Source organism: Salvia hispanica, chromosome 3 (genome assembly GCF_023119035.1).
Source record: "Salvia hispanica cultivar TCC Black 2014 chromosome 3, UniMelb_Shisp_WGS_1.0, whole genome shotgun sequence".
Classification (NCBI taxonomy): domain Eukaryota; kingdom Viridiplantae; phylum Streptophyta; class Magnoliopsida; order Lamiales; family Lamiaceae; genus Salvia; species Salvia hispanica.
In genome coordinates, this window is record NC_062967.1 from 2,880,403 (window position 1) to 2,900,595 (window position 20,193).

Here is a 20,193-nt window from a genome sequence, read left to right on the forward strand (position 1 = left end):
AATTTTTATTTTATTGTTTTAACAATATCTTCACTTCTTTTGCAGTAATCGTCTTCGAGTTTTAGGCAGTTGTTCGCTATTTTTCAGTCTGATTTTTGTATGAAGAGCTGAGAACGATTTTTATGGAGAGACGGTTTGAAGAGTGAAGGTGGAGATGGTTGAAGATGGAGATGGTTGAACATTCCGAAAACGTAGTTTGAGTTGGGAAGATGGCTCTGACAGTTGATTAACTGTGTAAATTTGTTACCCTGTGTATATAGGGCAGATAGATAGTGGAATAGTGAGTAACAGTTGTACAGTTTTTGGAATGTTAAATAATTATTATTTGAAGTTCAGATAATAAAATAACATTGTTTTTGTCATGCATATTATTTTATTTTATTATTGAGTGATTAGTATTTGTGTCTTTGTGTAATAAAGCATTTGTATAATATGTGGAATGTTGAATAATCAGTGGATGTTCAAATAATAATATTCGAGTAACATTGAATTTGTTATGCATATTTGTGTTTGTTAATACACACAAAACTCTGGGGTTTAGTAGTCTTTGATGGTAGTGTGTAACATCTACTTATTGGTATGAGTTACTATCTTAGGATAGTGTTCACTAATTGATCGGACTTAAATCCTTCCCCTAAGGGTTTAGTAATCCATAGGGCTAGGTTCTATCACCTAATTAGCGAATTTTGTTTACAGTTTTATACATTATTTTTTTTATGTAATTTTATGCATAAAATACTACATTAACTAATACTTATAATTCAAATGTTATCAAACTTTATTTTGATTGTAGTTATTAGGTTTTTGCGTCGATGTTTTTATAGTGTTTAATGTTGATCATTTAGAGGTATTTGTATGTATTAAATTTAAATTCCCACAAAACTGTATGGTTTTTTGAGCTTATTTATGTAATGAAATTAGTCATCAAGTTATTTGTGAATGATAAGTTATGTTGGATTTTTGTAATTTTTTATTTTGTACCTTATTGGTATGAGTTATAACCTTATGATAGTGTTCACTAATTGATCGAAGTTAAATCCTTCCCCTAAGGGTTTAGTAATCCATAAGGCTAGGGTCTAGCACCTAATTAGCTAATATTGTTTACAGTTTTATACATTATTTTTTTGTATGTAATTTTATGCATAAAATACTACATTAACTAATACTTATAATTCATATGTTATAAAAATTTATTTTGGTTGTAGTTATTAGATTTTCGTGTTGATATTTTCATAGTGTTTAATGTTAATTAGTTAGATGTATTTGTATGTATCAAAGTTTAATTCCCACAATACTGTATGGTTTTTTTAGCTTATTTATGTAATGAAATTAGTCATCAATTTATTTGTGAATACTAACTTATGTCGAATTTTTGTTATATTTTATGGTGTACCACTGAATATTTTTACAGATATATGTTTACATGTGTGTTGTTTGTTTTTGTAAGTTCATTTATTTAATTTTAATAATTGATAAATTAGTTGTTGAGGTGTTCCATTTATCGTTGATCGACGTGTTATTCAAGTTTGTATGTATGCAGCGAACATTGACATGTGCGAATTATATTTTTTGTTTGTTAATACATTCAAAACTCTAGGGTTTAGTGTTGCATGGGTGTAGGGTGTAGTACCTACTTTTCATAGTTGTAATCATATCATGGTGTTCATTAGGTAATCGTGATATATCTATATCCATAGGGTTTACTAATGCATACGGTTAGCATATAGTAGTATTTTTTATAATTTATTACAGTAATCTTTTGATTGATTATACTGCTTCGTCAAGATTTATAATACAATAATTTTGATTATTTAATGCAGTATTAATTCATAGATAATCTAAATCACTGTTTTTGAGGTGGTTTCATTTATTGTTGATTGACGTGTTTTTCAAGATTTTGCTTAATTTAAAATTTATGATAGAATGTTTAGAAGTGTATATGCATCCATTACTTTATATGTATTGGTTAAATTTGTAATAATTATCTTTGCTCAGAAAGTTGATATTGTCAAGATTTTGCATAGATTATCTAAATCACTGTTTTTGAGGTGGATTCTTGTATTGTTGATTGACATGTTGTTCAAGATTTTGCAACATTCTGCAATATCTTTTTATATTTTTAAATTATATAATAATATCTTTTTAAAATATTCTTTATCAATTAACATAGAAAAAATTGTAGTTTGTGTTTTCAAATTATATAATAATATGATTTTGTATTTTTAATATTATAACTGGTAGTATTAATATGAAGTACAGTATGTATAAATATAAATTATTGTACAAAATCATATGAATATCGCGTGTTTTTCTATTGACATTGTTGGTATGATTTATTTTTAGTATTTCTATATATATTTTGTTTTAGAGTACTGAAGATTGTGAATAATTTAAGGTTTATATTAATTTTCTTAGAAATAAATATTTGTCATTATTATAAAGAGTGAATGTTGTATTTGTAGAGGGATGTTTTTCTTATTGATTTATAAGAAAATATCTATTCATAAATATTGTATTCTCAAATATTGTACTCCCTTTGTTTCGACTAATTTAGTACTAAATTATGAATACATATTTGGACGTTGTATATAAAAGATTTGGCACGGAATGTCGTCAGCAGCGCAACGCGCTGGGGATTTACTAGTTATTGATTAATAATGTACATATTTAGAATTGTAATCTATAAATATGAAATCTAAATATTTTAGATAGTCACCTTTTGAATATTTTGAACATTGTGAATTTATGAAATTTTTATTTCTATTATCGTATTATATTTTTTAATGTGTCTAATTTATTATTATATTGTGCTTTAATTATTTGAATATCTAATATTTTCTGTTTTAAATATGAATCATATACTTTTTTATTATAATTTTTAGACATTATTTAATATATTTAAATTAATTATAAATTAAAATATTAATATAAAATATATGAAAAAGAAAATATTGGGTTGGGTTGGGTTAGGGTCCCTGATGGAAATAAAAAAGTTGATGGGGGTTGAATTGAGTGAGGGTTGTGTATGTGGAGGATAGAGAAATGAATATTTTATTAAAAAGTTGATGGGGGTTGGGTTGGATGAGTGTCACGGATGGAGATAGTCATACTCATGTTTTATTATAAAATGATATACTCCCTTCCTCCGTTCCAACTAAACTGATACAAAACTTTTGGACATGAAGATTAAAAAATTATGCTTAAAAGTAGGGAAAACAATAAAATAGAAAATATAAAGAGAGAATAAAGTAGATAGTGGAATAAAGTAAAAATGATTGATGTTTTGTTTTTTTTTTTTAATAAGGGAAATGACTAAGTTTTTTGGGACATCACAAAGAACAATACGACTCAACTTAGTAGGGACAAATAGAGTATAAAAATAGGATCCACATTTCACTAATTATTTCCACCCTCTATTCACTATATTTCTTAAAACTTGTGCCAAGTTAACCAGTACCGATTAATGGGGGACGAATGGAGTACTGAAATTCAGTCAATTGAGTACTATGAGAGATGTATTCTTATTTTCAAATATAAATCACATGATCCGTGAATAGCACGATTGATAATGCTTAGTTTGGTAATTAATTGACATCTTAATAGAAGACTAATTAAATCTTATTAAAAATGAGAAAATACAAAAAGTGGCGAAAATTAAAAATATTTGAAAATAAACTAAGTAAAATTAGAAATAGAAAGAATTACCTTAGATATTTTCTTATTAGTAACTTCTGATTCTGTGTCTGTATTTAAGAGATGTTTTCACTAAAAGAATTATAAAATACATTAATCGATATTGTAATTATCTTATTTCATTTCAAATTTTGTTTTTTACACGACTATCAGTTTCATGAATAAATCATATACAAGCATATAAATATTAATTACTCCATCCGTTTCAAGGAAAATTGCCCCTTTTTTAGGCAGTACGGGATTTTATACAGTTTTATTTTATGATGTTAAGTAGAGAGAGTAAAGTAAAAGAAAAGGAATAAAGTAGAGATAAAAGGTATTTCCATTTTAAGTAATTAGTTATTTTTGTTGGGACAAACCAAAAAGGAAAAAAGAATTCATCTTCAATGGGACCGAATGAATATTTATTTTGTTAGATCATCCACAATAGTGGACGTCCGACCGGCGAGCGGCTCGTCCGTCAGGGATGTCCACTATTGGGGTGGACGAGCGCATTACGGACGAGAGCGACAGAAAAGAGGTTGTTCGTGGTCATGCGCGGATGTTCGTCGGGTCGTCCGTCCTCTCGTCCGCTATTGTGGTCAGGCGACGGATGTCTCGACAGACGAGAGCATTTTTTTTTATTTATTTTTATTGTTTATTATTGTGCTAGGCTATTGGATGTCCTAAGGCTAGTCCGCTATTGTGCAGTGGAATGTCCTAGTGATGTGACAGTGCAATGAGATATCTTAGTGACGTGGCAGAAGATGTTTTTGCGATGTCCTAAACTAAAATGTTAGACCTATTACCAAAATAGTAAAAAATAAGGGTGTTAATTAATTGAGATGGATGAAAAAGGAAATTGATGTCAACTAATAGGGACGAAAAGAGTTTGAATTCAAAAATATTTTATATGTCTATTAGGAATTAGATATATTTTCCCTGCAATATTACTCCCTCCGTTCCATAGTAGTGGAGGCATTTCTTTTCGGCACGGAGATTAAGAAAAGTTGTGTTAGGTGAGTTAAGTAAATAAAGAATAAAGTAGGAAATGAAAAAGGTAGAGAGATGTAGAGAGAATAAAGTAAGAGAGAGTAAAGTAGGTGGGAAGAAATGTGTTGACTTTTACCAAAAAATGAAATGACTCTACTACTATGGAACGTACCAAAATGGCAAAATGACTCTACTACTATGGAACGGAGGGAGTATTATTTCCATCAGGTTGGACTTGTCTTATTAAAATATTTTATTCGACAGTGCTGTTAATTAACAATTCTTAAACTTGCCGGGATGATATTTGAACGGTCATGCTGATTCTTGTCATTTTTATATACTGTTCGGATTATCTTATAATCAATCATTGCTTTGTAACAACCTGCTATCGTGTAAGTACTTATGAAAACAATGGCCAAGTGGCTCAATAATTATATACAGAGAGAATCTTTTTTAATCAATAGTGTAAAAAACACTACTCTCTCCTCCCCGAATAAAATTTACTAATTTCCATTTTGGTTCTTCTCCAATTAAGAATAACACTTCATTTTTACTATAAATGGTAAGTAGGTCTCACATTCCATTAACTCATTTCACTCATATTTTATTATAAAACCAATACAAAAGAGTGGGTCTCATGTTCCACTAAACTTTTTCAACCAACTTTTCTTTACATTTCTTAAAACCCGTGTTCGGTCAAAGTGTTATTCCTAATGGAGGATGGAGGGAGTACAGGACTTAAAATTTTAAGTTTCTACATAACTTATCTCCTCCTTTCCTCGCAGTTCAAAAAAGATAAATGGAGTCCTTCCCTTTCCTCGCTGCGCTATTCCTCATCACCGCCGCCACATGGTTCATCTCCTCCCGGCAGCGGCGGAAGAATCTCCCGCCGGGCCCCTTCCCCCTTCCGATCGTCGGCAATATGCTCCAGCTCGGCACTCAGCCTCACGAAACATTCGCAAAACTATCAAAGAAATACGGCCCTCTGATGTCGGTCAACCTCGGCAGCCTGTACACCGTGATCGTATCCTCCCCGGAGATGGCCAAGGAGATCATGCACAAGCACGGCCAGGTGTTCTCCGGCCGCACCATCGCCCAGGCCGTGGAGGCGTGCGGCCACGACAAGATCTCCATGGGGTTCCTCCCCGTGGGGGGCGAGTGGCGCGACATGCGCAAGATCTGCAAGGAGCAGATGTTCTCTCACCAGAGCATGGAAGACAGCCAGGATCTCCGCAAGCTGAAGCTGCAGCAGCTGCTCGACTACGCTCATAAATGCTCCGATGAATGCCGTGCCATTGATATTCGCGAGGCCTCTTTTATCACCACGCTCAACCTCATGTCTGCAACTCTCTTCTCGTTGCAGGCGACTGAGTTTGACTCCAAGGTCACCATGGAGTTCAAGGAGATCATTGAGGGCGTCGCGACCATCGTTGGTGTGCCTAATTTTGCTGACTTCTTCCCCATCCTCCGCCCCTTTGACCCGCAGGGGGTCAAGCGCAGGGCGGATGTCTACTTTGGTAGATTGCTCGCTTTGATCGAGGGCTATCTCAATGAGAGAATCCAATCGAGGAAGACTAACCCGAATGCACCCAAGAAGGACGACTTCCTCGAGACAGTCGTGGATATTCTTGAGGCCAACGATTACAAGCTGAAGACTGATCATCTCACTCATCTCATGCTGGTACGAGGTTTAATGATAGACAGACAAAAATGACAAAATAAGACTATTTTTCTGGCAGTTCTGTTTTCTTTTCTGTTGTTAATTTTGGTTTTTCGTTTTTTTTTCTTGAGCAGGACTTGTTCGTTGGAGGATCAGACACGAGCACGACCGAGCTAGAGTGGATAATGGAGGAGCTAATGTCGCACCCGGACAAGATGGCGAAGGTGAAGGCGGAGCTCAAGAGCGTGATGGGTGACCAAAAGGTGGTGGACGAAAGGCAGATGCCGAATCTCCCATATCTGCAAGCAGTGGTGAAGGAGTCGTTGCGCCTCCACCCACCGGGGCCTCTGCTTCTTCCCCGGAAGGCAGAAAGCGATCAAGTGGTGAACGGGTACCTCATCCCGAAGGGGAGTCAGGTGCTGATCAACGTGTGGGCTATGGGCCGAGATGAATCCATATGGAAGAATGCTAATACGTTTGAGCCGGAGCGGTTCTTGGATCAAAAAACTGACTTCAAAGGGCAGGATTACGAGCTGATTCCGTTCGGGTCGGGGAGAAGGTTGTGTCCGGGTCTGCCATTGGCCAACCGGATCTTGCACACGGTGACAGCCACACTGGTTCACAACTTCGATTGGAAACTGGAGCGGCCGGATGCGAGTGATGCCGAGCGCCAGGGTGTGTTGTTTGGGTTCGTGGTTCGGAGGGCTGAGCCACTCAGGATCATCCCATTTAAGCAATGACATAATCGTGAGAGATTGAATAAATTGGGTTGGTTCGCAGCCGATAAGCTTTATTTTATGTTTGCTCGTGTATTTTAATTAGCGATGTTATGTGTCATGAATTTCAATCTTCAGCGAATAACATGTGTAAATTTGTTTGAGTTCGTTATTAGTAACTTAAATCGCACTTTTCAATATATACATTCTCAGATATTTTTGTTTATAGAAAAAGGACAAATAGCCGAAAATTTCGCTATCAGATACGCCCTCCATCCCTGCTTTTCTTGAAATCGAAATAGAAGTACTATAAAATTATGAAACTGAATATTTATAATCATATATTATATATTAATTGTAACATCCCAAAAGTGGACTTAGTTAAAATTTAATATCTTAATATTAAAATAAATGATGTTCTATAATTTATTCGATTTTTATAATTAAATAGCACAATTATAAGGAGTAGAGTTTGTTTTATTATTTGAAGCTTTTAATTAGAATATAGATGTATGCAGATTGTTAGTGTTACTAAATCATCTCTATTAATATCAGGGGACAGAGATGATGGGGAAGAATAAAGAATTTTAATTATTTACTTAAGTCTCAAACTTATGTAATACTCTAGAAATAGATCATGTGAGTTAATAGTAGTCTTCCAAGGTAAATACCGTAATTATACATACATATATATGACGTTGGGTAGAGAGAGTCTCTAACTCAAAGTCTCAAACTAGAAAATGGAAGAATGATCTAGAAAAGAAGATATTAAGACATGTTTAGTTAGTAAGCTGCCATTTGTCATTTTATTAACCATATATTAAAATAATGAAAATGATACAAATATAAAAAAATTCTCAAGCATCATTTTGGGGGAATCTCGGTGTCCTTCACCTCACATACGTACAATCAATATTCCTTTCCAATTTACACACACTCATCTCTCTCTTTTGGCTAATACTTTTGGCCCTCACATTATATACATAAAAAAAGAAGAAGAAAAAGAAAATCCTCCTCTCCAATTCTTCCATGATTTTCAGGTGGGAGACAATGGGAAGTATGAGAAAACTTCGGCTATTCGAGGTATTCCTTGATTCTAGACTATATTCCTTTTATAGTTTGAATTATGATACTTATACTGAGACACATATATAAGGATTTGATTTTTATAAATTTTATATGATTTATCTGAATCCATAAATGTAATTTGGGTTTGACTTTGTGCTCAATGAAATCTTATTAAAATTACTTGTGACGATTTAATACATTTTGGAAAATTAATAAAGATGCCTAAATGATAGGTTAATATAGCTAATGAATTGAATCATAGATTAATATGATATTATAGGATGTTAATAATCATGGTGAATTATTGTTTCGGAATGAATAGTGACATAACTATAATATTAGGGTTTAGGGGTGGGTCGATACGATATATCGTATCGAAAACGTTGTATCGTGTATCCTATCGAAAATATCGATATGAAAGAATTTCATATCGTTATTGTATCGAAAGTTTCGATATATCGAACTTTCGATATAAAAAAATTCCATATCGTTATCGTATCGATATTTCGATATATCGTACCGAAATTCGATATATCGTTAAATATCGATATATATCGAAAATAAAATATCGATATATCAAAAATTTTCAATATATATCGTATTTTCGATATAAAACGATATATCGCGATATAAGGAAATTCATATCGTTATCGTATCGAAAACTTACGATACGATATCGTATCGTATCGAAAATTACGATATATCGAAAATTCGATAATTTTTCGACATTTTTCAATACGATACGAGCGATATATCATTTTTTCGGTATTTTTCCCCAGCCCTAATGGAAGTACATGGTGATTAAGCATGTTTTAGAATTGAATATGAAAGAAAATGTAGCTAATATTGGGGACTTGAAATAACCGAAACTATACAGGGTAAAACTAATGGTTAAATTTTTTTTATATATATTTGATTAATTTGATGGAAAATATGTAGTCTTGGGTTACCTTATGATTTTAACATAATTGATTATAATGATTTGATATATTTTGGAGTTCAGTAAGGCTATTAAAAGTGGAATTGCTTTATGTATATAGGATGGTTATGGAAATTACTGATGTATAATTATAATTAAATATGTAGGCTAAGCAAAGAAATGTGATTAGCATTGGTAATTGGGATATTATAAAATAATTAATCATTCATGAATAAGTGAAGGGAAGATTGAATTAATATTGTAGATGTGTTCATCTATAGACAATTTGATCATGAGAGTATAAATATTAACATAAATTTATGAGAAATATTCTAAGGATGTTTAGTAATTGTAAAATATTTATTTCACTTAAAAGTATAAGGTGTGGATAGTAATTCGCGAATTATGGCATAATATTGGTAATGTTTGAATTTATTTAAGTTATATTCGTTGAATTGAGTAATGTGATCAGGAGAATAGTAACAGAAGCTTTGTCTATTTTCATTAGATAGTTTAATGATGTAAATAAGTATGCAAATGAAATATGTGGTCAATATGACATGGGAAGTAATGTATGCAAGATAAAATACATCATGGTTAATGCTCATGGATTGACGTATTATCCCTAGAGATGAAACAACTTCCTCCTAACGTATATAACATCTCAAACTTAATGCTCATAGATTGACGTATTATCCCTAGAGATAAGACAACTTCCTCCCAACGTATATAACATCTCAAACCCGCTAGAAATCGATGAACTTGATGGGTTTCCAAAAATCATGCAATACAATGTTACTAAAATGTAGGAGTACAATAAAATGTTGAGAGCTTGGGAGTGAATGAATAGTGTTTTTGTTGGTGGGTAATTCATTCACAACTCTATGCCTTTGCCTTTTATAAGCACAAAATTGGGACATGATAGATCATGGAATTAAAAATCATAAATTATAAAATTAAGACAATAGAGGTTACAAAATTTATTTAATGCTCGTTATCCTATTTAAGATTTGTAATCGCCAATTATTGATTGTAATCTAAATAAATATTCATGATAGTTATTTATAAATATTTAAATTTGTTTCCAAAACTCATAAATATTCAAAATGAGGCTAAATTTATCAATATTCTTGTGTTGATAAACTTATATCTTTGTGTTTATTTAAATTTACATGTTATATTGATATAATTATGCCTTTGTGTTGATAATTTTAATACACTGAATTGAAAGTTATTAATTATTACTGTAAATTAGTTAGCACACTCACGCAACTCTTGATCGATATTATTAAAAATGTGTTGCCTTTTCATCAAGTCTCTATATATACTTTATCACTTGATAGAGAAAATAATTTTTTATTATTATTATAAACATGGACATACATCTAAATCTTTAAGTTCCGAAAGTTAATTTTTGTAATTAATGCAAGCAATTGATTCATCATAAATTTATAACGGTTAATCATTCATATTATAATAATTTTACTTATTCTAATTAGTGGATAATGGTTTCAATAATTATTGGGAAAAATCGGTTACATCATTATGAATTATATAATTGTATCACAAATTCATTCCATAACTTTCACATATTTTAAATTAAGGACAAAATTTATAAATATTTCAAAATAAGGTCAAAATTCGACTTTTATATATGTATAGATAGGGGAGTGATCAATTGATAACTCATCAATTAATTGCTAACTACAACTAATTTAAGGCCATAGGATTTTAGAAAACATGTGGTCTACAATTTGCCACGTGTAATTTTCGTTTTTATTAATAAAATCAACAAAGATAAAAAAAACACTCCAAATTAGGGTTTTGTATGAAAATGTTAATATAGTGTTTCGAAAATATCAACACAATGCTTTGAGAATGTCAACACAATGCTTTAAGAATGTTAACCCATTGCTTATATTGACATTCTACATGTATTATATTGACATATTTTATATAGTATGTTAACATTTATGTTTGTATGAAAAAATTAAAAAATTTCGATTTTTTTTTCAAATTTTGACGTCGGAACATATGCATATAGGATATCGTTGGAATCCTTATGAAATTATCTTTAATTTGATATATGTTATATGAATTTAAAGTTTTTAGATTTCTTCTAAAAGTTAGTTATAACTAAACATGTTGTTAATTGACATTAATACCCCTATTGATATTTTTTGGAATTAATCCTATGGTCTTATTGACGTTTTTCGTTGATCGTATTGATATTTAGGGATTAATGATCTAAGCCCTTAATTTGAATATGTAATGACCCTCCCTTCTAGGGTATAATAAATACGGTGATCGTTAACTAGGCGGACTTAAATGCAATAAAGATCATAGGCTAGGGTTTCATTTAAAGGGATTTTACCAAAGTATTTAATGAACAATTAAGTAAGAGAAGAATAATGCATTAGCAATGAAATTCAATGATAAAAGGGCTATCACAATTAATATACAAAATGGCAAGGTCTTAAGATAATCCAAACTGTATCATGTCTCAACAATCCAACAAAATGAAGTAGTTCAAAGTCAACCAAACAATAATAAGTTTCATGTTTCAGCGGAAGCAACCAAGAGAAGGGTGAAGCTATGTATGAAGACACAACTACACTCAGAGTTTCAAAATGATCATATTATTCAATTTACTTGCTCAACACCGTCAACCGCTCAACCTGCACATAGGGAAAACACATGCAGGGCTGAGTACTATAAACATATTCAGCGGACTTATGCCGAAAACAGTTTTATCATAATAGTAGTTATCATGCCATTTCAAGTGTCCATCGGGGTTTTATCTTTAGAAAGACCCGATGCACCACAATATATCCTTTATCAAAATCACGGTCGCGCAATCATTTTTCGCATCGACGTTTACCATATCCTCATTCTACATGACAAGGAATGCGGCCGCAATCTAGGTCACTAGACCGGCCAACCCATACGCTGGCTCACGGTCTAACATTGGTATACACTAACCCAAGTAGAGTTTGCAGCTCTACAAGGATCCGAATTCGATTAAATCAATAGTGGCATAGCCACAAGGGATAGGCACGACAAAACAAATTAAGGCATGATAACACAGATCTCATTCTCATCAATACAGATTTAGGACGATGTCCTTATATTAAAAGAAAAGCCCACCTCGACGGCTTAAATCGCAAGTATTCTCTTCCCCTTGGTATCACGCTGAGAGCGCGAGTTATCACCTTTAAATTATATGTATCACAAATCAGTCTAAATCATTGATTAAAATCATGCATGTTCCCAACGTTTCCCTTTTCCCATCAATTCGTTTTAATATCACCATTCAAAATCAAGACATGATTATCACATCACTCTTTATTCGCACTACAACTCCAGATTTATCATCAAAATATGTCACGCATGAGTGTTTTACAACACACATCACATGCACACACACAACACACATGCACGCACACTGATGCATGCACACACACACACACGATCCACACACACACACACACACATATGCATCCCATTCATCAATTGGTTTCCCATTCACTCGATCTATATGCATGAGGGTTCAAGAACACCGATTAATCGGTTAGATGAGAAAAGATTGATATAAAAATACCTTTTCTTGATAGAACGAACAGTAGAACAAGTAATAGCCTTGATTCTTCAACAATTCTTTGAGTTTCAACTTCAATTCTTTGTAAAGAATGAAGAGATCTTGAATAAAATAGAAAACAAGTTGAAGAAGGAGTGGAGGAAGAAAATAGCGTGAATGAGGGAAAGAGGGAGGCGTGTAGTGTGGCTAGGGTTAGAGTTTTTCTCTCTTATTTATAGAGTTCAAGAATATAATCCCACAATTAAATAAATAAAGATTTGAACAGATATGGGGGAGGAAGTTGGCGTTAAATCTGGTGAGAAATAAGGGGATTTCGAAATCTTAGGCTATTTAATTAGCCTATGATTTAATTTGGTATTTCACGGAACAGAATAAAATATCACGGAGCAGAATAAAATAATAAATCCTCCCAAATAAATATGGAGTAGGCGATTTTTATGCCTAGGATTTAAATTCAAATCCTAATTTAAATGAGATATGACAAGATCTTCTTAGATGGTAAGATATGCTAGAATATTTATATTTATTCATGGAAGAGAATAAATAAGGGATCAAATAGTATATTAAAATAATTCCTTCTCCCATAAATAGGAGATTTTCAAAAATCTCCATGCAATAAGGTAGGTTTCGAAAATTCCATAGAGGAATTAGAAAATAATTTAACTTTGGATTTAATTTGGATAATTATCCCAAGTAAATAATTAAATCCAAGAAAAAATAGGATTCCTTCTCCAATAATAATAGGAGTCGAAAATTCCAATAATATGTGTAGGATATTTATGAAAATCCTATTTAGTCTCACTCATCCCTTGGGAAATAATTCGCCACAATTATATTACTCCGCATCAAAGTATTCACATAAAATCAACCAATTTTACTTCCACCTCATTTTCTCAACACATTGATCTTTCAACGGCCACGTCATATTTTCCATATCTTTGACTATTCAACAGCCACATCATATTTTCCACATTTTTTACTATTCAATCAATCTCAACTCCAAAACGCAATTAGGTCACAAAGAAATCATGTAATTAAATCACTCATCAATTAATCCACATACTCCATAGCATTAAAAGCATTCAATGCAAAAAATTTGTAACCCGAAAATTAGGGTTCGAAAAAGTAGGGCGTTACAGAATATCTAATGGCTATTATTTAGTTGCAGTTAACAATTAAGTTATGAGTTAGCAATATAACACTCCCATGTATAGATATGTATAGATAGATAGATAGTGAGGTATATCATGCATAATAGAATTATTTTTATATTTGACTACTATTTCTAACTTTATTCTCTCTTCATCTTTCTTATTTTATTATATTTCATACTTTATTTTCTTTACCTCATATTTTAAATATTTATTTCTTAATTTTCGTACTAAAAAGAAACGCTTCTTCTATATATTAACATCGATGAGAGAGTATTTGTTAGCCTATTTTGGTCTCTATTTTGGATACGTGCAGTCTATTTGTTAGCCTATAATCTCAACAGATTTTTATACATTTTTTAATTTTTATACTACCTCATCTATTCTTGAAAAATAATTTTTTTTGAAATATCACGGATTTTAGACATCAAGTGCAGACCAAACGAGAAAATGGACTCGTTCCCTTTCCTCGCCGTGCTATTCCTCATCACCGCCGCAACATGGTTCATCTCCTCCCGGCGCCGGAAGAATCTCCCGCCGGGCCCCTTCCCCCTCCCTATCGTCGGCAACATGCTCCAGCTCGGCTCCCAGCCCCACGTAACATTCACAAAGCTATCTTTGTGGGCCACGTTTAATTCTTATAGTGGGCTTGTTAAGCATGTTACATTTCATGGGTTTTTAAATTATAGAATGGAGTACTATACTAGTACTACGTAATATGGAGTATCTTTTATTTCTCGTAAGGCAATAAAAGTACGTGTAAGAGTAAACGAATGCTTCGTATAAAAAACATAAATGTTTATTTTGATTGCACTTATTTATGCAAAATAATAAACGATTATGTGACATTTCTTTCCTGATCAAGGGCGATATATACAACTATACTTAAGAGATGGAAGCAAACTATTCACTCGACTGGTTCGAAAAGCACTTTAAATATGTGGGTGTCAATGGTGTCGGCAGCATGATATGCTCTATAATAATAAGTCTTGGCAACTGCCATAAACGTTTTCTTGATATTTCTGTTGATGCCTCCTGACTTCTCAAGCACCAATTTCACCAACATCTGCATGTCTTGTTCAAGTTCCTTATTTTTTATTGTTGCGTTATGCCCATCTCCTCCCATCTCCTATATATCATTACCAACATTATGTTCATTATTTCCTTTTATATGCATAATAGTGTCTGAGGTCTACCTTTTGGATTTGAATCAAAGAAAGCTGGTGACAGATTTTGGTTGTTAGGCTAGAGAGAGCTTTGTACTCGTCGTGCGAGAGTATCTCTTTCCTATGACCCGCGCAGATGTTCAATGTGTTGGTTAGGAGCTCTGCGTCGTCTGCTTTACCATCTTGCAGCTTCTTTAGCCACACGCTCCACTGCAATTGGAAGAAATTATTTTATACAAGTAACTACTTAGGACTAATGGACTACTATAGAATATTACTCCAGTAGTAATTACTCACCGCGGTTTCCAACTGGCGTTTGGTGTATCGGTTGAATCCCCCGAGGAACTGAGTGAGGGTGGTCGCGGCCCCATCTTCTTTCTCCCCACTGTTTATGCTGCCAAGCTCATTCAAAAGGCTTTGTTTCTCCTCAAAGGATCTAGAAGTGATCATCTTAGAAATGACTTGGGATTTGGCCCACGCCATTCTCTCGTTGGTCCTCTCGAGCTCAAAGATGCTTGAGGTTGCCATGAAGTAATAAAGGAGAAGTTCCTTTTTGCTTATCCCGAATCTTTCGATGCCACAGCTCTCGTACCATCTGCTCAATCAAATGTCAATGATATCTTAGTTAGTGATTAGTTGACAAAAAAATTAATTTGTGAATTGGGGCATACTCTTGCATGTAGATCCATTCGAATTGATGTTGCGCTTGGCATCTCTTGAAATCAGTCTTGGCTAGGTCGTGATACGTGTCGTTGCTGATCTCCGGCATCCTGTATAGTGTCTTTCCGATCCATGCATCGCCGGAGCCAGCGTAGTATTGGATGTAGTACTTGGCCTCAACACGAGGTAGGGTGGCGAGCCATGGCATCTCTAGCCCCAACTTTATCTGTAGTTGAATTAAATTTAGTATTATGAATTGAAGGTATGGGTACAAGTTAAAAGCTTACACTATTGTTTTTAGCACTACCGAAACTAGGGGTGGGTAAACGGTTTTCGGTTAATCGGTTAACCGAGAACCGAACCGAAACCGGTCGGTTATCGGTTAACCGATAACCGACATTTACGGTTATCAGTTCGGTTCCGGTTTAAAGTTTTGCTAAATGTCGGTTATCGGTTATAACCGATAACCGTCGGTTATAACCGGTAACCGGATTAAATTCAATTTTAATTTTAATTATATGTTTATTTAATACTAGAATAAAGTATAATTTACTTCAAACTTTGTCACAATTGAAGAAATTATAATTTATATCTAAATTTTGTCTAAATCAATGTCAAAAAAAGTTCATTTTAATTTGTGTCACTATCAATTAGAGTATTATACTTATAAATTTATATCTCAAAGTCAATAAAGTTCTTAAGAATTACTATTTTGATTTTAAATATAGAATAACCCTTCACTTATTATTGGAGACAAGTTTTTAAAGTATAGAATATAGATCATGTAAAGTTCAAGTCTTTTAAAGTGCCTAAACAATTTATATATTACTTTTAAATAGGAGTATAATAATAATAATAATAATAATAATAATAATAATAATAATAATAATAATAATAATAATAATAATAATAATAATAATAATAATAATAAAAAGTAGATGAAAACTTAAAAGTTAAAACAATAAATAATTTTAAATTCAATTATATTTTTAATTAATAATAACAGAAATTGTAATTTACTTTTAAACTTTGTCACAATAGAAGAATATGTAATTTACTTCCAAATTTTGTCAAAGTCTCATGTTGCATATTTGCAATGTCAAAAAAATCTATTTTAATTTGTTAACTATTAGTTATTTATACTTATAAAGTTATAATATATCAAATTCAATAAAGTTTCTAAATATATTTTTAAAAATAAGATCTCTCAAAGTTAACAAGTGCTTAAGCAATACTACTATTTTAAAAATAAGATAACCTTTCACTTATTATTAGAGAAAATTTTTCAAATTTTAGATCATTTAAAGTTTAAGTCTATTAAAGAGCCTAAATAATAATAATAATAATAATAATAATAATAATAATCTGTAATTTACTTCTAAATTTTATCAAAGTCTCATATTGCAAATTTGCAATGTCAAAAAAGTCTATTTTAATTTGAATTTATTATGGTGTAGGATGAAGTTGAATGATTATGACTAAAATGCAAAAAAATATGATAAAAAATTTGACGTTTTCGGTTTTACAATCATGCAGAAATGCGTAGAATTGAGAATACACAAAATCAATTAACAAGTGAGAAAATTTCAGAATTTTATATATTATAGATTGAATCATTGAATTGAATGATTGATCATTGAAGGATGGCCGTGAAATAGTTAATTCAACTTTCGGTGATAAACTAATAGTGTGATTAGGTGTAGGTTGAGTTATCTATCACAACCTTAATCATGCAAAATAAACATTTGAATAAGTTAAATCAATTCGGTTAGTTCGGTTATAACCGAGAACCGACCGGTTCTAACCGAGTCGGTTAATCAAGTAACCGAACCGAAGATCGGGTCGGTTCCGGTTAGTTTTTTGAAGGCATTTTGGGATCGGTTAACCGACAAGTCGGTTCGGTTAATAACCGAACCGACCGAATAACCAGCCCTAACCGAAACCCTTTCGCACTTAGTACATAATTGAAGGGAAAAAAAAAAATTTCGAATCGTAAAAAAGTTACCACATGGATGGGCTTTAATTGAGCAACAGAATTGGAAATTTGTCTTCTTGGATCTAAAATATATACCTATTTCATCTCTCCCCTATGCTAATTATCTTTGATGGAAAATATAGTACTAAATGATAGTGAGAGAGGGAAAGATACCTCATCAGGCAAGTGCTTAGATATAACCCATTTATCCAAAATCTGATTATCAGCTAATTTTTCTTTCAAGAAATCGTAGGCAAACTTGGCTGCATCTTCCAAGATCTCCTCTCCGGGAAACCGGAGTTGAGAAGCTCTGTAGAGATTGTATATCGGAGAAGGTGACTCGATCATCTGCCCACCGTAGCATGAGAATTTTCCATCTTCCTGCTTGAAATTCCTCAGAACATCTGTGGGGACCAAAAAATATTTAGTTAAATCTACTTGAATGAAAATAACAAGATTGATAATTAGTTGATAATTAAATATAGTACATACTTGGATCAACTTCATATCCATGCATTCTGAGAAGCCTCACTCCCATGGATGTATCGTCAACATCACAAAACTCAGATTCTCTCCCACTGAAAACCCCTTTATCTGTCCAATACCTGCAATTCAAATAGCTAATTAATTTAATTTCTGTTCAAGTTATAAAAAAAATGTTAATTAATTTATTATTAAGTTAATGTATGCATACTTGTGGATGTGGCTTAAGCATTCAGCAATCTCCGACTCGAAAAAGCGAGAAATCCCAAGGCGCTGCAGCCGGTCGATCGCCCAGAGTCTTCCGAACACATCGACGGGATAAGTGTGTGGCGCTGCGGAGTAATTAATCAAATAATTAGAACTATAATTACAATTAGACTAATTAATTAATTATAATGTAGTATTTAATTACCTCCTCCATTGAAAGTTTCTACAGTGTTTTTGATGAATTTGTAGCATTTTTGATCTTTGGTTTGCATGAAAGCAAAGGCGGTGGAGGAGGGAGAAGTGAGGAAGGAACCATCAGCTGATTGCAGTTTCAAAAGTTTGTCCCAATCCAAATTTTCTAAGCCTTCCAAACTGAATAACAATGATGTTGGCATTTTGTGCATAATCTCAAGTGGAATCCTGCAATGGAAAATACACATTTGAATTTAATTAAATATAGCAACCATGTAGGAGTAACTTTTTTATGTATGGAAAGTTAAATAAGGCGAGTATATTATTGACTCAACATCCAACCCATCCAACTTGTAATTGTTTATTCTACCTAGTACTTAATTTTAAATTCCATCGGTTCATTTGAGGCGTCTGCGAACACAAAAAATATGACTATTAGTTATGAACGGATACAATGTACTGTATATCACTGAGAGGGACGGTCCCAAATATTGATTGAATAAAATTTAAGTAGGATTAAGTAATCTTTTAATTGTGACATCTTAATTTAAATTAATACTACTATATGTTAATTTCTAATAATGATTTTAATTATGATTAGGTTAACACTCAAACCTTTTCAACTTTTGTTCTCTGGTGTGATAAACCTCGTGCACCGCGGGCGCGTCGTAAGGAAGATCTTCGATACCCATGCCCTTGGCCTTTTGAAGCAGCGCCGGAAATACGACTTCAAAACCACACGTCATGTGCTCCTTATTACCCTCCGTGAGCTTATCAACATTTTCTTTGATGTACGTCACTCCTACAAGTAACGTGAAGTCGAAACACAATTCATCATTAAGAAATTAAAAAATAGTATAATAAAGTATTTTTAATCATAAATTAAATGGGCTCCCTACCTCTTTTGACCTTGTCATCGTGAACATTCCACGATCTCAAGGCTACAACACATGCAATGGTGTTAACGAGGCGATCATAAACACAAGAAAGTTTTTGATCGCCCCAAGATCCATCCTGGAGTTGGTTATGCACGATCCACTCCAGGCTGGAGGGAAACTCAGGGGCGTCACATCCCCCCACGTCCTTGATCATCGCCACCCATGCTGTGTCATAGGGCGACACGCTTATGCGCCCGTCTCCTGTCGTCTTCAACAACATTCTGATGTATTCAATCGGATCCTCAATATTGTTAACCTACAAGAAAATAACTAATTAATATCACTAGTACTAGTTTTTTTAAAAAATAAATAAGTTGTAATATTTTAATGCTTAGTAGTTACCGCATCATGGCCTTGATGAGCAGTGGAATCGTCGTGATCATGCACCTGTGGAGCATCTACTGTTGCAACTGAAAATTGAAAATACATGTATATATTTAAATTTTTTGAATGATAAGCTAGTTTAAAATTTAGTCCTGATCATGCACCTTTGGAATTTTTCATGTGTTTAACTTGGTAAGTGAGGGAGAGGTTTTTAGTCCTGCTCATCCACGCATCTGCCAAAATTAAAATAGATAAATTATTTATTACTATAAATTGTCAATTTATACTAGAATCTGGATGATACATATATACCGGAACATAGAACTTACTGGTGGCGAAACATTCCAGCAAAGGAAGCTTAGCCGAGGACGACGGAATTCTACGGCCAGCTGCCGGAGAGAGGCTGAGGGTTGTAGAGGAAAGAGAGGCCATTCAGATTTTTTATGAGATTAATTGAATGGAAATGTGGGA

At 32.9% G+C, this 20,193-nt stretch overlaps 2 protein-coding genes across 2 annotated transcripts; one reads left to right on the top strand and one right to left on the bottom strand.

The window, feature by feature from the left end:
- The first annotated feature begins 5,206 nt into the window (after nucleotides 1-5,206).
- Nucleotides 5,207-7,205, top strand: LOC125212706 (ferruginol synthase 1-like). The gene is made up of 3 exons (XM_048112944.1): nucleotides 5,207-5,227; nucleotides 5,451-6,346; nucleotides 6,460-7,205. The coding sequence occupies exons 2-3, from the start codon at nucleotides 5,465-5,467 to the stop codon at nucleotides 7,063-7,065; spliced, it is 1,488 nt and encodes a 495-aa protein (XP_047968901.1). The 5' UTR covers nucleotides 5,207-5,227; nucleotides 5,451-5,464; the 3' UTR covers nucleotides 7,066-7,205.
- Nucleotides 7,206-14,561: 7,356 nt separating this feature from the next.
- Nucleotides 14,562-20,193, bottom strand: LOC125212702 (copalyl diphosphate synthase CPS1, chloroplastic-like). The gene is made up of 13 exons (XM_048112941.1): nucleotides 20,052-20,193; nucleotides 19,887-19,955; nucleotides 19,741-19,808; nucleotides 19,360-19,654; nucleotides 19,076-19,262; nucleotides 18,474-18,688; nucleotides 18,273-18,393; nucleotides 18,071-18,183; nucleotides 17,753-17,982; nucleotides 15,615-15,829; nucleotides 15,241-15,538; nucleotides 14,974-15,153; nucleotides 14,562-14,906 (listed from the first exon to the last, which is right to left on the bottom strand). The coding sequence occupies exons 1-13, from the start codon at nucleotides 20,152-20,154 to the stop codon at nucleotides 14,685-14,687; spliced, it is 2,316 nt and encodes a 771-aa protein (XP_047968898.1). The 5' UTR covers nucleotides 20,155-20,193; the 3' UTR covers nucleotides 14,562-14,684.

Excerpts from the sequence above, each read along its gene's own strand:
- LOC125212706 (XM_048112944.1), top strand. The coding sequence starts at position 5,465 with ATGGAGTCCTTCCCTTTCCTCGCTGCGCTATTCCTCATCACCGCCGCC. Across the intron at positions 6,347-6,459 it reads ATCTCACTCATCTCATGCTG|GACTTGTTCGTTGGAGGATC; the intron begins GTACGAGGTTTA and ends TTTCTTGAGCAG.
- LOC125212702 (XM_048112941.1), bottom strand. The coding sequence starts at position 20,154 with ATGGCCTCTCTTTCCTCTACAACCCTCAGCCTCTCTCCGGCAGCTGGC. Across the intron at positions 19,263-19,359 it reads CGATGACAAGGTCAAAAGAG|GAGTGACGTACATCAAAGAA; the intron begins GTAGGGAGCCCA and ends CGTTACTTGTAG. Across the intron at positions 17,983-18,070 it reads TGGATATGAAGTTGATCCAA|ATGTTCTGAGGAATTTCAAG; the intron begins GTATGTACTATA and ends TGGTCCCCACAG.